At 41.3% G+C, this 13477-nt stretch overlaps 1 protein-coding gene across 5 annotated transcripts in view; it reads right to left on the reverse strand.

Annotated features, from left to right (window-relative positions):
- tbc1d1 (TBC1 (tre-2/USP6, BUB2, cdc16) domain family, member 1) overlaps positions 1–13477 on the reverse strand; it is a 46990-nt gene that overhangs the window by 20573 nt on the left and 12940 nt on the right. For all 5 annotated transcript variants that reach the window (XM_072383277.1, XM_072383275.1, XM_072383278.1 and 2 more), the window contains 9 exons: positions 8877–9473; positions 7046–7135; positions 6842–6946; positions 4791–4923; positions 4384–4475; positions 3749–3865; positions 3474–3599; positions 1136–1284; positions 552–812 (listed from right to left, as the gene is read on the reverse strand). In XM_072383277.1, coding sequence (XP_072239378.1) covers positions 552–812; positions 1136–1284; positions 3474–3599; positions 3749–3865; positions 4384–4475; positions 4791–4923; positions 6842–6946; positions 7046–7135; positions 8877–9473 — 1670 coding nt within the window. The remainder of the gene's footprint in view (positions 1–551; positions 813–1135; positions 1285–3473; positions 3600–3748; positions 3866–4383; positions 4476–4790; positions 4924–6841; positions 6947–7045; positions 7136–8876; positions 9474–13477) is intronic.

Raw genomic sequence — 13477 nt, forward strand, 5'->3', positions numbered from 1 at the left:
AAAGAACTAAAGAAAAAATATATATATATAGTGAAGCAAAAACAAGAGAACGAGGAAACGTGTCTGCAGCAGGTTGAGGAGGCAAAGCTGAAGGATGGAGCAATTCTGCTGAGAGGATTCTCAAATTCTACAGTGCATCTATTCTAATCCACCTGTGATGCAGGAAACTCACGTCTCATTGTCCTACACTCAAAATGTGCACTTTGAAGCACATCTTTGATTTCTGCTTTCCTTTCTTTGGAATTAAGCAAAGTGGAATGACGACTATAATCCATACTGCCCAAACTGGCTTTGCAACTCTCTTCAGGAGAATTCTATAAAACTGTTGTTTAGCTTTTTAAGGCTGTACAAAAACAAAGACCATTTGTTTATGAGCACTAATGACAATTCAGACCCCAAAATACTGAATAAGAAGCCTAATGTGCAAATAAAACTGAAGTTAATGCCTCTCTTGTTTCCTGTTTTTTTTGTGGGAACCAAAAACACTCCATTGCTTTTTTATCTATACAACCACAAACATTGACACACACACACACACATCCTCTCCTTACTTGCTCTGGTGAGGGGAGTCTGTGCTAACAGAGTAGTGCCGTACGAGCTTAGGCTTGGTAGCTGTTCTAGGGTCCTGTGGTGAGTGAGTTTCTTTGTGCAGTGGGGAGTACTCGAGTACTGAGGAAGGGGAGGGCGAATGACTGAAGGTGCTGGCCCGGCGGCGGAAACCCCGTGGTTCAGCATCGGAGGGAGAGGAGGAGGAGGGTGACAGCGAAAGCGAGGTGTCAAGGCGCTTCAGGTCTCCTGCAGAGTTGTGGCCCCTGAAGATATGGCAAGGAAAGACAGTGGGAGGAATGCTTGGCATGGATAAAATGTTGTGCACAGAAGCCAACTGCAGTTGTAAAAAAAAAAATTTAATAAATAAAAAATCCACCTAATCAGGTCGGATGAGCAGACGCTGATGTCCCAACATTTCCAAGCAACAGATCCTGATTCTAAAACTTTTCAACTGGTGGACCCACATTGCAAACAAACAGCATATTTTATCATTAACCTGGCTATGACTAGAACAAATAAATACATGTTGATGTGACAAACATGTCAGTGTATGTGCATGTAGATGCATGCACGTGGTATTGTTTACTTGAGGGGACTGGTGGGTCGTAGATGGGAGGAGGCAGGCAAGGGGTCATCAAGACAGGGCTGATCCTGGCTGCTGTTGACAGTACAAATGGAAGAGCCGCTCTCACTTCCCTCACTGTTTTCCCTCTGAGGTCTTGCCTTGCTGCTTCCCTACCAAAAAGCACACATTCCAAGGTTATGCACATGTATTTTACATGTAAATGAACCGCCTGTTTACACCTTGAATTGCCATCCAATAGCAAGCGGTCAGGTAGTCGTGTCATTTTGCACCAAGTGCTATCAGTCTTCACATGTGTCTTCAGTGGCCACTTGTGACTTTGAATGATACATAATGCATATTTGGACTGTGTTTTAAACGGAACATTTTTTCTAAATACTTAAGTAGCAAAAACACATGCAATCAGACCAGTTCACATGTCTTCAGATCACCCAGGACAGATGTTAATACCACGTGTAAAAGAGGCACAAGATCACTAACCAAGAAACACCCGTATGGATCCTTACAAACTTTAATCATGTGAAAAGGCAGGTAAACACTATATGGATGTTAAAAAAAAATGTGCCCCTTACTAGGTCTTAAAACTTGTTAAATACTTTTTTTTTTTTTTTCTTAGATCAACAACAGCACATGACATATTATACCGCCTCATTGGCTTTTTAACAAAAAAAGGAGGCAGGGTGTGGAAAAACAGTTTATCAAACAGCTTGTAAATCCATCTTTAGCAACGGTAGATTGGACAAATCATTTCCTTTATGATTCGATTGGTGGATTGTTGTGTAAGATTTTTGTTCCACTCTTCTTTACAATGTTGCGTCAGTTTGCTGAGGTTTGGAAGTGTTCGTTTATGCACTGCTCTCTCAAGGTCCTGCCACAGCATTTCCATGAGGCTGAGGACTGGACTTTGGACCATTGCAACACTGATTATTTTCTTTTTCAGCAACTGTAGATTTGCTGCCGTGTTTGGGATCATTGTCCTGTTGCGCGACTCAATTCCAGTTAAATTTTAGCTGTTGGAGAAATAGAGTTCATAACTGACTCAATGACTAGTAGGAGGCGTTTTGTGTCGATGCGCTGAGTTTCTGGTTTCACCAAACGTAACGCTGTGCATTGAGGCAAAACATCTCTACTTACAGGCATGAGGTCATAGGTGTGTTTAGAAAGAGTGTGTGAGTGCTGGCAAGCGATGGAGGCGTCTCAAGGTGATGTTGACAGTCCACACACAGACAGCACCAGGAGAAAGAACCAGCCTTGTTGACCCACTCTGTATGTTTTGTGTATATTTGTGCTGCGACCTAGTTCTGGCCAAGTCGTTTGCATGGACCGTGCCACTTCATGGAAGAATACGTACTAAAAGTGCAAAAGTTAAGTTAGGATGTGAGGCTAAAGGCATTAACATTTTCAATTAAATGGGCCCTAAATCCATACACCATAGTGTGTGTAGAGCATGTGTGTGTGCAGTCCAATGCTCTGTGAAAACAGTGTAACAGTCTCCCTTTGTTTAACAAATATATCTAAAGTGGCTTTGTTATCTATGAGAGTGTCTCTGTGTGCGTTTACCTGCATCAAACATAACACGTCTTCACTTCTTTTGTAACTGAAAATCTATACGTTTGCATAGTGACCGTCTATGGAAAACCAAAGTCAAACTAAAGTCCAGAGTTGTAACAACAACACCATACCCACATGTCTTTATCAATTAAACAACATTTAAAGCCAAAATGTGTGAGAAACTGAGTACAGCCGTAGTGTTTCCATAGGAAATAAGCCAGGGGATGCTAATGAAATGCATTTGATTAACTGACTGTCAGGAAGATATTTCTGCGTCACCACACAGATCATTTAAGCTCCTCTGAGACTTTTTAGCCAAAAACAGAAAAAGTTCAGTGCAGGAGAGTCTGAAAGGAACTCATAGGTAGCCAAATGTGCAACAATGCAGAGCACGTGAGCTTTGATTACGGCAGAAACGGAGGGCGGTTGCCAGTGCCATGCTCATTACATCACTCTACCTTTACAAGTATCTAAATATAGATTTAGATAGATTTTTTGCTCAAATTTGATCATGTATACATTTTTCATTCAAATTGTCTTTCTATACTCTGAATAACAGAAAAGACTAAGCAGTATTTGTGGACTATTAGAAAGTAAAATCCCAATCTGCAAACGATATGTCACAATTATAGTTAACCTTTCAGTTTCTTGTTGTTTTTTTTAATAAAGGTCAAGTCTTCATGTCTATTCCGGTTGCATGAACTCTCTTAAGATATCAAGTGCTTGCTTTGTTCAGACAACAGTATACAAGAACACTCTTGTGCATCATCGCACACAGTGAGTTGGATACCTTCCAGATGCCTTCCAGGGACTCGGTGAGAGAGCGTTTTGCTCGGCTCTTGAATTGCTCAAGACGCTGCCGACTGCTGCTCTGCTGTTGCGCCTCTGGGGGTGCTGGAGCTGCATCCTCACACATCTACATACGCAGCAAAGAGGAAAAAGATTCAGACAAAACGTCACACCCACTTCAAGCATCCTTAAAAGTAAAAGGGGGCACGTTATTGTTGACACGACGAAAAAAAAATACAGCATTATTCATATGTTTCAGACGTGTACAAAGTATACCTGTTTGCTGTCTCCAGGCAGAGTGTGCTGATGATTCTTCTGTTTCTCATCATACAGACTCCTCAGAGAGGCCATGACTAGCTCATTTTCTTCCCGATCGCTTTTAGGACGAGCCCGCTGGACACACAAAGGTGAAACATAATTTGAAATAATAACCTACTGTAATCTGTGGCAAATGTCTGGTTTGTATACACATTCATGAAAAAGCCAAAACAAACAATAAAAATGTGGAAAAACTGGAAGCTTAGGGTACCAATCTGGGGCAGATCATTTATCTTTAAAACTTTTCACATGCAGTCCGTTGTGGTATTGCAGTTTGGTGACATCACCAGCAGATGTCACCTGAGTCAAAGAGAAACATGCGTTCTCCTCTGGTCACATGCCTGCTTTGCAACAAATGGCATCATTGCAGGAAGGCAGAGACGAAGATGTTTCGATGTGTTAAACAGAGCTGCTTGATCAACGGTGTTTTGAAGAAAAAAATTAAAAAGTGAGCTAATGAGAGACTAGCAGATAGGAGGGACTGGGACTGAACTGACAATGCAGATTTTGTTTTGAAGTTGCGATCAGCTCAAGGAGAACGCTCGGACTTCGCACCTTGCCCCTAAGGCTCACGGACGGAACAGATACATTACCATAGCGTTTTCAAACACTGAAGCTTGCTCCTCATTGTCCAAAGTGGCCAAGTGTTTCTGAAGCTCCAGTTTTGTTTTAGATGGGTGCAGACCTAAAACAAAATAAAAATACAACTATTATTGATTAAAAGCACACCACAGATGAGCCCAATCTCATTTTAGATAGAACATATGTTCAAAGGGTCCTTAGATTCTGGCTTCCATCTAATTTAGCAGCATAACACCTGCTAGGAAATTATGACGTAGGGTTATTTATAATGTATAAAGCACAATTAATTTTTGATGATAAGAATAAGACTGAACTAAAGATAAAGAGCTCGCCCTAGTTCAATTCAACCTGAACATGTTTTTACTGAAAAGACTGTCTAACTAGTTATATTCCAAATGTCTTACTGTACTGTTATTACCTTCTATTCTCTCACACAGCCTGTGGAGTTGCTGCATGGGGCAGTCGTCGCACTGCTGGCTCTGCATCTTTGCATTCTGCTGCAGGGCCGCCACAGAGAACGCCTGCTTCAAAGTCAGCATGATCTCGTCCACCTACAACAGCAGCACAGGACGCTTCTTAATCAACCCTTCAAGCAAGCATTCTTCACACAGGATCATTTGGTGAAGAAGCAGCTTTTTTTTTTTTTCTCTTCTCTACAGCACTGAAAGGAATAATGAATTTTTAACAGAAATATATATTTATCTCAACATAAACTAATCATGCTGCTGTATTCACTATGGAACAGTGGAGTAAACTAGTAAGACTTTCCATCGGCCAGAATCCATTTGGAACACCATGATTCAGAAGAGCACAGATGCACTGAGTCACAGACCCCATGATCAGAAGCTGCATTTAATATCAACTGACAGAAAACAACGTTGGCAAGAAATGGCAGCTCCATGCTTTGTGGCACTCAAATTTAGATCCAAAGTAAACTTGCAGGGTGTTAAAATCCCAAAGAAAAGGTTTCACAACCGTGAAACGGTGGCATGACATTTGCTTGCTCTCACCGGAGTATTTTTAAGATGGCTTTAAAAAAAACAAAACATTGATGATAACTTTTCTAAATATTGCTTGAACGAGACGACCAAAGTCATACTTTCAAAAGAGGCTGAGAAAGGTGACGTGGACAGTGATTTGTGTCTAATTTTTCAGAACACACACACACACGCACTGCTTTCAAACACATTTCAGTACAAGCTGTCAATCTACTCAGATGCTTCCTATAGTGTGTGCTTGGGGCACCTTTAGCAGCCTTTTGGGGAATAACTCCACAAGCTTGGCACATATTTTCTATTAAAAGTTTCTCCCATTCTGCTTGTGCTGCGTTTAAATTTAGGATTACTTTTATACTCCTCGGCATTCATGTTTCTTATAGCAAACATTCTCCAATCTCGTTGAATAAAAGCTTCTTCACCACCAAGTTTGATTGCAAGGAAGGTGAAGCTCGGTCTCCCGTTTCCTCCACACACACCGTGGGGCATTGAGGCCAGTTAATAATTACGTGGTTATGCCATCAAATCAGATTTATTTGCTTCCTATGATCCAAGTGTCATTCCATTTCCCTTTTGGCAAACTACCAGCAAGCTATTGGTGAGGAACGGCTTCTGTATGACCATCACACCATAAACGCCTGATTGACTGCTGATTGAGTGCTTCACTGGTTATTATTCTTGTGTAAAGTTCTCTAATCGCAAAAGAAGTCGGGATCTCATACATAGTGGCCTCAAGCTTGCTGGATTAACAGTCTGACCAAAGCCTTTGATCCCAAACTTCTTAGCCTGGCTGGGCTGCAAAACCTGGGCCAAAACTATATTTCTATTTAAAAATGTATTCCATTTAAGATAGAAATAGCTACAGAAAAACAAAGTTATAAGGAGTCTGTATGTTTATAGGAACTGCTTATTACAGACTTGTGTTTCAAATAAAATATCCAAACAAGTCAAAAAGCCTGACAAAACATGGAGGACTTGAAAGAGTCAGTAACTTCACTGTTTGTACAGACGACTGGCTGGTTCGATTAGATAAGAACACTGAGTGGGAAGCACTGATATGGCATAATAAAGTCAACGTGATTGTTACTGGAAATACACATCATACTCTACTGTGTACTGTTCCTCAAAGGTTGACTCGAAGCAGTTACAACTGCATTAAACCATGTTCCAGATTTACTATCCTCTATGCTGATTTTAAATGTGTAGATCGATCCGCTGTATAGTGACTAAAAGCATTCTATAATGTTACAAATTTATTTTTCTCTCCACAAATAACATATGAATGCAAAAATGGTGTTTCATCTGACTCGGAAGCTGACTACAAAGATGCAGGAAGACAAAGCAACTGTCCAAAAACTCAATAAACTGATTCCCCACTTATTAAACTAAAGAGTTATATATATACTATATATACTAAAGTTATGGGGTGCTGAGCGAGGCAAAAAAGCAACAATCCATATTAATACCAACTCACCAGTGATTCATCAGTACACTGGAAGACGTAGCACACAAAGTGACAGTTTCCCCCCTCGACTGTTTCCCTGCAAATGAAGCCGAAGTGATCGACGTGACGAATTCCCTGGAGAAACAACAACAAAAGGGTTTAAAATTAACTATAAACTCAAACCAATCAGCCCACACTAAAGGCAGTTTTGTATAAGAAGCTGGTGCTTCATACCTGTGAGCAGAAGGAGATTTCTCTGAAACTCTTTTCTATGGCAACTTTCTTAGTGTCTGGACTGACCAAGAAGATCTGAGACTTGCCCACCTAAAATATCAAGAGAAACAGGAAAAAACTGTTACAATATGCGAAACATGGCAGGAAATGCTGCATCACTTAAGTCATTTCTAGGTGAGCTGACAAAAACCCAAGGCTTTACTGGTGATTACAAGATATGATGAGATGTCTGAAAATAGGCATTTTAGTTTAGTTTTTAGTTTTAGTTCAGATGACGTAGTTTCATTTCTTTCTTTCTCAGTTATTTTAAGGATATCTTAGTATCAGGGGAGACCTAAAGTCAGTGGTCCAGTGCATTTTGTGATTTTCCTTCCGTGTCACATGATAAGTATCTGATATGTCTTTAAAAATGAGGCAGAAGAGGGGGGGTGATGATGTCACATGGGTGAGGTCACTCTGGCAGCAAGCAGGATGTATAATGAGTGTGAAAAATAGATGTGCGTATCTGCTGAGTAGGACAGTCACGGGCCCGGTGGATCCTGTGCCAATGATGACCATTTCCTGCCTGAAACGCAAACAGGAAAATTCCTGCTGGAAAAATGCCACCGAGGGCAAGAACAGGTCAATCAGAGGAGTGCGACTGCAGTCATTTAGGGCAGCAGTCAGCATTTATCTCTTGCTGAGTCAATGTTATAGTTTCATGTTTTTGTCTCTTCTTCATTGTCCTTTACGAGTGGCATGTATGAGGAGTTTGCTGAATCCAAAACTCCCAACAAACATCTGAGAAAAAAGCTGTGCTTTGATACTTTTTTGGTGCATTTGTTTTAACAAAAGCCTCATTGGAGCAGGTGATGAATTAATTCTGTAAAGGTGATTTGAACGTGAAAGCAGACAATGCGCTGCGTCATCTTATTCAATTTAAGATGCTGTAAATGCGTTGAACTGTTTTCAACATTCACAGCAAGAATAGAACATTTTTACAAAAAAAAATACAATAAAAAGACTTCCTTTGCAAACGTTATAAGCTTTTGCAGAGAACGGTTTTTCAATCAATCTAAGCTGATCGCAGGCAAAGAAACAAAGACACACACGCCGAGTGTTGGAGGGCAGACAGCAGCTAACAGCATGTTTTTTGTGATTAGGGCAAATAAACACAAACAATCCAGTTGTCAAATTTGAGGAAAAGACAGACTGGAGGACCTCAACACTAAAATATTTAATTTTTTTCCTTTGCACATCTCCTCTTATTGTAAACTCTTTGTGTGTCCCACTGCAGGGGCTGTATGTGGCTGTCCTGCACACGTGCCAAATCTGAAACTATCGCCAGTGTGCCTTAAACTCACATTCTTTATAATGGTTACGTGACTGAAAAAGGGAGTTTGTATATAAGTCGAAAGGAAGATTACGAGGACTTGAGACCACAGCAAAAACCTTTTTTTGAATAGCATTCTTAGCATAGTTAGTCAACTTATTCCCTAAAATAGATGATAAAGCGAGATGGCTTCTCAGTGATTGACAGAAAGCTAACCATCATTTGCATGGCTTTCAGTCAGATCTGTTGCTTGTTTTGTAACTGGTGAAGGACAAAATACTCAACTCAAGGATTCAAAATGCGAACCAACATACCAACGAACGATGTCACAGTGACTGTATTCATCTGTGTCAAACAGTAAATATGAAATGGTCCTTTCCTAAATCCCCATAAATGTCGGTCAGATCTATAATAACAGTTTTCATCTATTAGAATTTCAAAACCTGCGAGAATGAGAATACTCATAGAGCAATTAAGAGAGTTCCTTAAATATTGTGTGTGTGTTTGTGTGCGTGCTACCGTAAACAGCATGGTCCTGTTCTCCTGCAGGCTGGTGGGCTGTACATTAGTGGAGTGGTCGAGTGGATCTGTAGTGTTGGTATTGGAAATCTCTGGTGAAAGACCATTCTCATCCAGGGCCTGCAGACTGGGGAAGCTGGGGTCTTGCTTGAACAGAACAGGGCGCGTCCCTGTGGTGGCACTCCCCACTGCACCATTACTAACAGAACCACTTCCCACTCCATTGGACTGGAAGGATAATGCCCTCCTCAGGCCGTCGACCAATCCGCTCCCATTTCCTCCTTTATCGGTTGACCTTGAGCCATGCAGCTGACTAAACTTCTCGATGCACTCATCTATCAGTGCGGGCGGGGCTTTCTTGTGAGCGACGCTCACTCGGCCGCAAAACAATACCTCAAACTTTTTGGCGAAGGTTGTCGGAGACACGGCAGAAGAGGGAGCTGTGGAGTTTGTTGTAGTGGAGAGGGAGGAAAAGCCCGTTTCAGAGGTGTCACACCCTCCAGAGCCAGCAGAAGTCTTGATAGGAACAGCGGTGATCTCATCGTTGCGTGCTGAGCTTTTGCCGGCCTGCCTCAACGTACTGATGATCTCAGGGACCTGGAGAGATGGCAAGAAAGCGATAAGAACCACTGCAGTGATCATAGTGACTCATTTTATAACGGCATGATGTTTCGCTGGGTTTTTTTCGAGAAACATTTCTGCAATACTAGATGACAGGGACACTGGATAGTGTAGTGGTATGATTGCCACCTTTTGTGTGGGAGACATGGGTTCAAATCCTCCTGCATGAAAGGACCTTGAAAGACCCCCTTATCCCATCTGCCTACCCGTCTCTTTTGATAAAAGCGGCTGCCAAATGCATAAACATACATTTGAAGCTCTACATTTGGAGCACTGAAAAGTACTCTAAATTTACTTTGCTCGTGAGAAGACTTGACAATCTGTGACATTGTACCTGTACCATAACCATAAGATCCATTGCCACGAAAATGCACGTCTCTTCTAGTGCTTCTAAAGCCGTCATCTAAGTTCTCACACAGGACCAGTACTTTGGGTACACATCAAAAGAAATAGGTGGCGGCTTGCAAGAGCACCAGTGGATAAACCCTGAAATAAACACAACAAACACACTACATAGGCACACAGCTTTTCCATTATAAATGTGGATGCCACACCTTACAATGAGCTAACCTGACATATGGTGTTAAGTGTGTTTTGGCTCCCTGAAATAGAGCACCCCTTGTGACGTCCTCCTGTACTGAAAGTAAGCCAAACTGGGACGTTTCGTCTCAAAGCAGGCTTTGTACTAACTCGCCCCTTTACTTGATACTGTTTTGGCCCATCCTTTCCTCTTTTCCTCTCTAAACTTTGGTCACCCATTTTCCTCAGTAACATCTACTTTTACTCAACAGAAATTCTGCTTTAAAGCAGATGTTTAATGTATTTTCATGTTTCTGCATGAAACAACTTCTGTGTGTGTGTGTGTGAGAGAGAGAGAGAGTGAGAGGACAGATCTTTCCAAAACAGATCTTACTGTTCCTGGTCTGCCTAGATTATCCATGAACCTTGAACTTCATCTGAACGCTTTAATGTTAATAACTAATTCAATGCACCACATACTGTAGCAGCCCCAGTGGGCCAAATCTTAAACACCCAAAATGCTGCTGGGTAAAGACAGAAGTGCTCACAGTCAACACGTCGGCTCTAACTTCTGTGCTCTCTCAGAAACACCTCGCAGAGGTTGCTAATAGCTGCTGTTTTGACTGTACACGCTTCATTCAGCTCCGGGTCTCAAGGTCCACGAGCACACTGAGACAGAGAGGGTGAATGGGCCTATTATGTTTTGCACTGAGACTGAACAAACAAAGAAGATAAATGTAGGTCAGACTGTGGAGGACCTTAAGGAGCCAAGATTTTCAGAATGATGCTCAGACTGAGAACGTCTACATCCACAACTCTGCGTACGACTCAGGAGGAAACAGCTGTGCAGGCTCTATTTTAGCTCGAATGTGTGTGACTAATTTGTTGAACGCACAGGCTGTGAGTTGTACATAAAGAAAAAGTTTATTTTTTAGCACACAAAAAGCTCGATAGCATTTACTGGAGTCACGTTTCTGACTAAGCTGATATCCCTTCAACCTGAGGTTGTCTGCCAACCAGTGGCCATTAGGTGTCTAATTAGGACACCTCAGAACAAATGAACCACAACTCATGCTAACACAACAATCCCTTTTCTGTATCTATTCTTTCCACCAATAACGCAGGATCTCCCTGACCATCAGCAGGCTCTATTAAAGGTTAAATACAACTGCTATATATCACATTGTACCCATCTATTACGGCTGTAGTGATACACAGAAGTATCAGGAAATGCTAACACTTCAATTTTTACCATGACAAGGCAAAAGATCATTAGGTTCAATATTACATAAACCACATGGAAATGTTTGGCTCTTCTAATCTTTGAAAGCGATTTAAAACTACTTCAGAAGCTAAGATCAATAGACAGTGCAGCTCTCATGCTCTGCTATTCTGCAAAAGTTCTTTTTTAAAACATTAGCAGAAATTTTTCAAAAGCTACTTCCATACCAGACTTCGTTCTTTTAAACAACTGCAGAAAAAGATGATGCTTTCCTATGAAACAGGACTGCCTGTTTCAGCATTTGTAGACCAGATACAATTTGACAAAAGAAGGATAAGCCTTCTAAAAAAAAAAAAACATGAATAACATCATTAGGTGAGGTAAAGACGACACTCTCTCTGAATCACCTCACTGGAAAACCCTCCGATCTGCCCCACAGTGAAAGCCGCTTAACAGATTTTCCCTGCAGGGGATAAGTTCTTCTTGTATATGCTTAACTCTTCCTGGGCTTAGGCTTCAACTTAATTCAAACAAAAGTCTGACTGCGACGTCTGCCCTATTGCCTTAATGCAGCACAAGGTGGCACTTCTACATGGCAGAGCTTCTGGAAAGAAGAAACTCAAGACAGCCACAAAACAAAAGGAACATTCTTGTTCAAAGCAGATGATCATCCTAAAACGTCCTCAGTTCAGTGCAGATGGTCAACCTTCTGGTTCAAGTTAGATGGCTGTTGTTGGTCCTGAGGATGACTGGAACAGAGTCATATGGATAGACGAGTCAAAGTTCATCAACTTTGCTTCAGACTTTGTACATTCATCATACAGATTAAAGCATGATTCCTAAGTATTTAAACCCCTAAAGGTTGGGGTGTTTTGCCATAGGCATGACATGTCAGGGCCACCTAAGCCACCTGACCTGATCCCCACAGAACTTGTTTGGGATGAGCCAGACTGAAAGGTTCGAACCACCAAACTGACAAACGCATATCTGTTCTGTCTTCACAAAGACAAAGGCAAAGACTGCTGCCAGCTACTGTCAAGATGATCAGTCTGTAGCCGTAATCAAAACCAAAGGCTATTCTGAGGACTCAAAGATCTAACATTGCAACATTTAAACTTTACAACTCCATTCAAGAATGGTGTTTTTGCATTTCCTGTAAGGTTTGTATGCAAAAAACCCAATAACTTAGATCAAAGCTTTTTTGCAAAGTTCTTTTTTCGAACTTTAAGAGAGTGCTGTTGCTCTTGGAAAAAAAGAAAAAAAGAAGCTCAAACCGGAGTTACAGACAAACATGATGTTGAGCTATTTCTGATGGATTGCCATTGCTGGCGCTAAGAAGAAAAGGGGTTTTAAATAAGTGCCATGACTTCCAAAAACTCTTGAAAGTCTTTGGTTTTTCCAGTCTCAGAGCCACGTCATCTGGTGGTTGGAGCTCTCACAAAAAAAGTGCAGATCACATCTGGATTACGGATTAATCAGAGCTTGAGAAGTCCAGGGCCCCATGTTTAACACAGATACTCAAAACATCTCTTAAAGATATCAGTACTCTGTTGTGTGTCAGTTTCTTCGATATATGCCACACTTTGCCTCTACCTGTAGCTTTGTCTGCATTGCTCAACCTCTGAAAATAAATAATCAGACCGCGACCTTGGCTCTCTACCAGGACGAGCTTTGTGTGGTAAGACCATAAGTAACATTAAAAGAGGAGGAATGGCTATCTAATGAGCTTGAATACAAAGATGCATCTTCATTATAACAAAGTAAAAACCGTAAATGTGGCATTTCACTGCAACTCCAGTTCTCTTTGGCTTGTAAATACATTATTAGCGATACCAATAAGGTCTTTCTACGAGAAAAGGTTTGGCTGACGTTACTAACACTGATCACCCCTGTGTTCTGTTACACAAAAATACTCACTACAATCTCTACTATAAGACAGAGGACATTTTATACCGATGATTTGTAGCCTTGTGCTGACCCCTTGAAAGTTTACCAAGCCATATGCAGCTAGTACTCAAAAACAACAACATACAAGTCAGAAAATATCAGCTGTCTGACAGTACATCAGAAAATGCCGTATACGATTCTCCTTTTGTGGTTTTCAGTGCACAACACCACAATGGCAGTGCATCAGACCGAGGAACAAAAGAGAGGAAGTTAGACAAGCTAAGCAGAAGCACTGGTTGAGTCATAGCAGTGATGTCATGAGGAGGAATGGCCTGAATGGTAACTCTCACAG

This window comes from Leuresthes tenuis, unplaced genomic scaffold (genome assembly GCF_036924035.1).
Source record: "Leuresthes tenuis unplaced genomic scaffold, fLeuTen1.0.hap1 SCAF_4, whole genome shotgun sequence".
Lineage (NCBI taxonomy): Eukaryota > Metazoa > Chordata > Actinopteri > Atheriniformes > Atherinopsidae > Leuresthes > Leuresthes tenuis.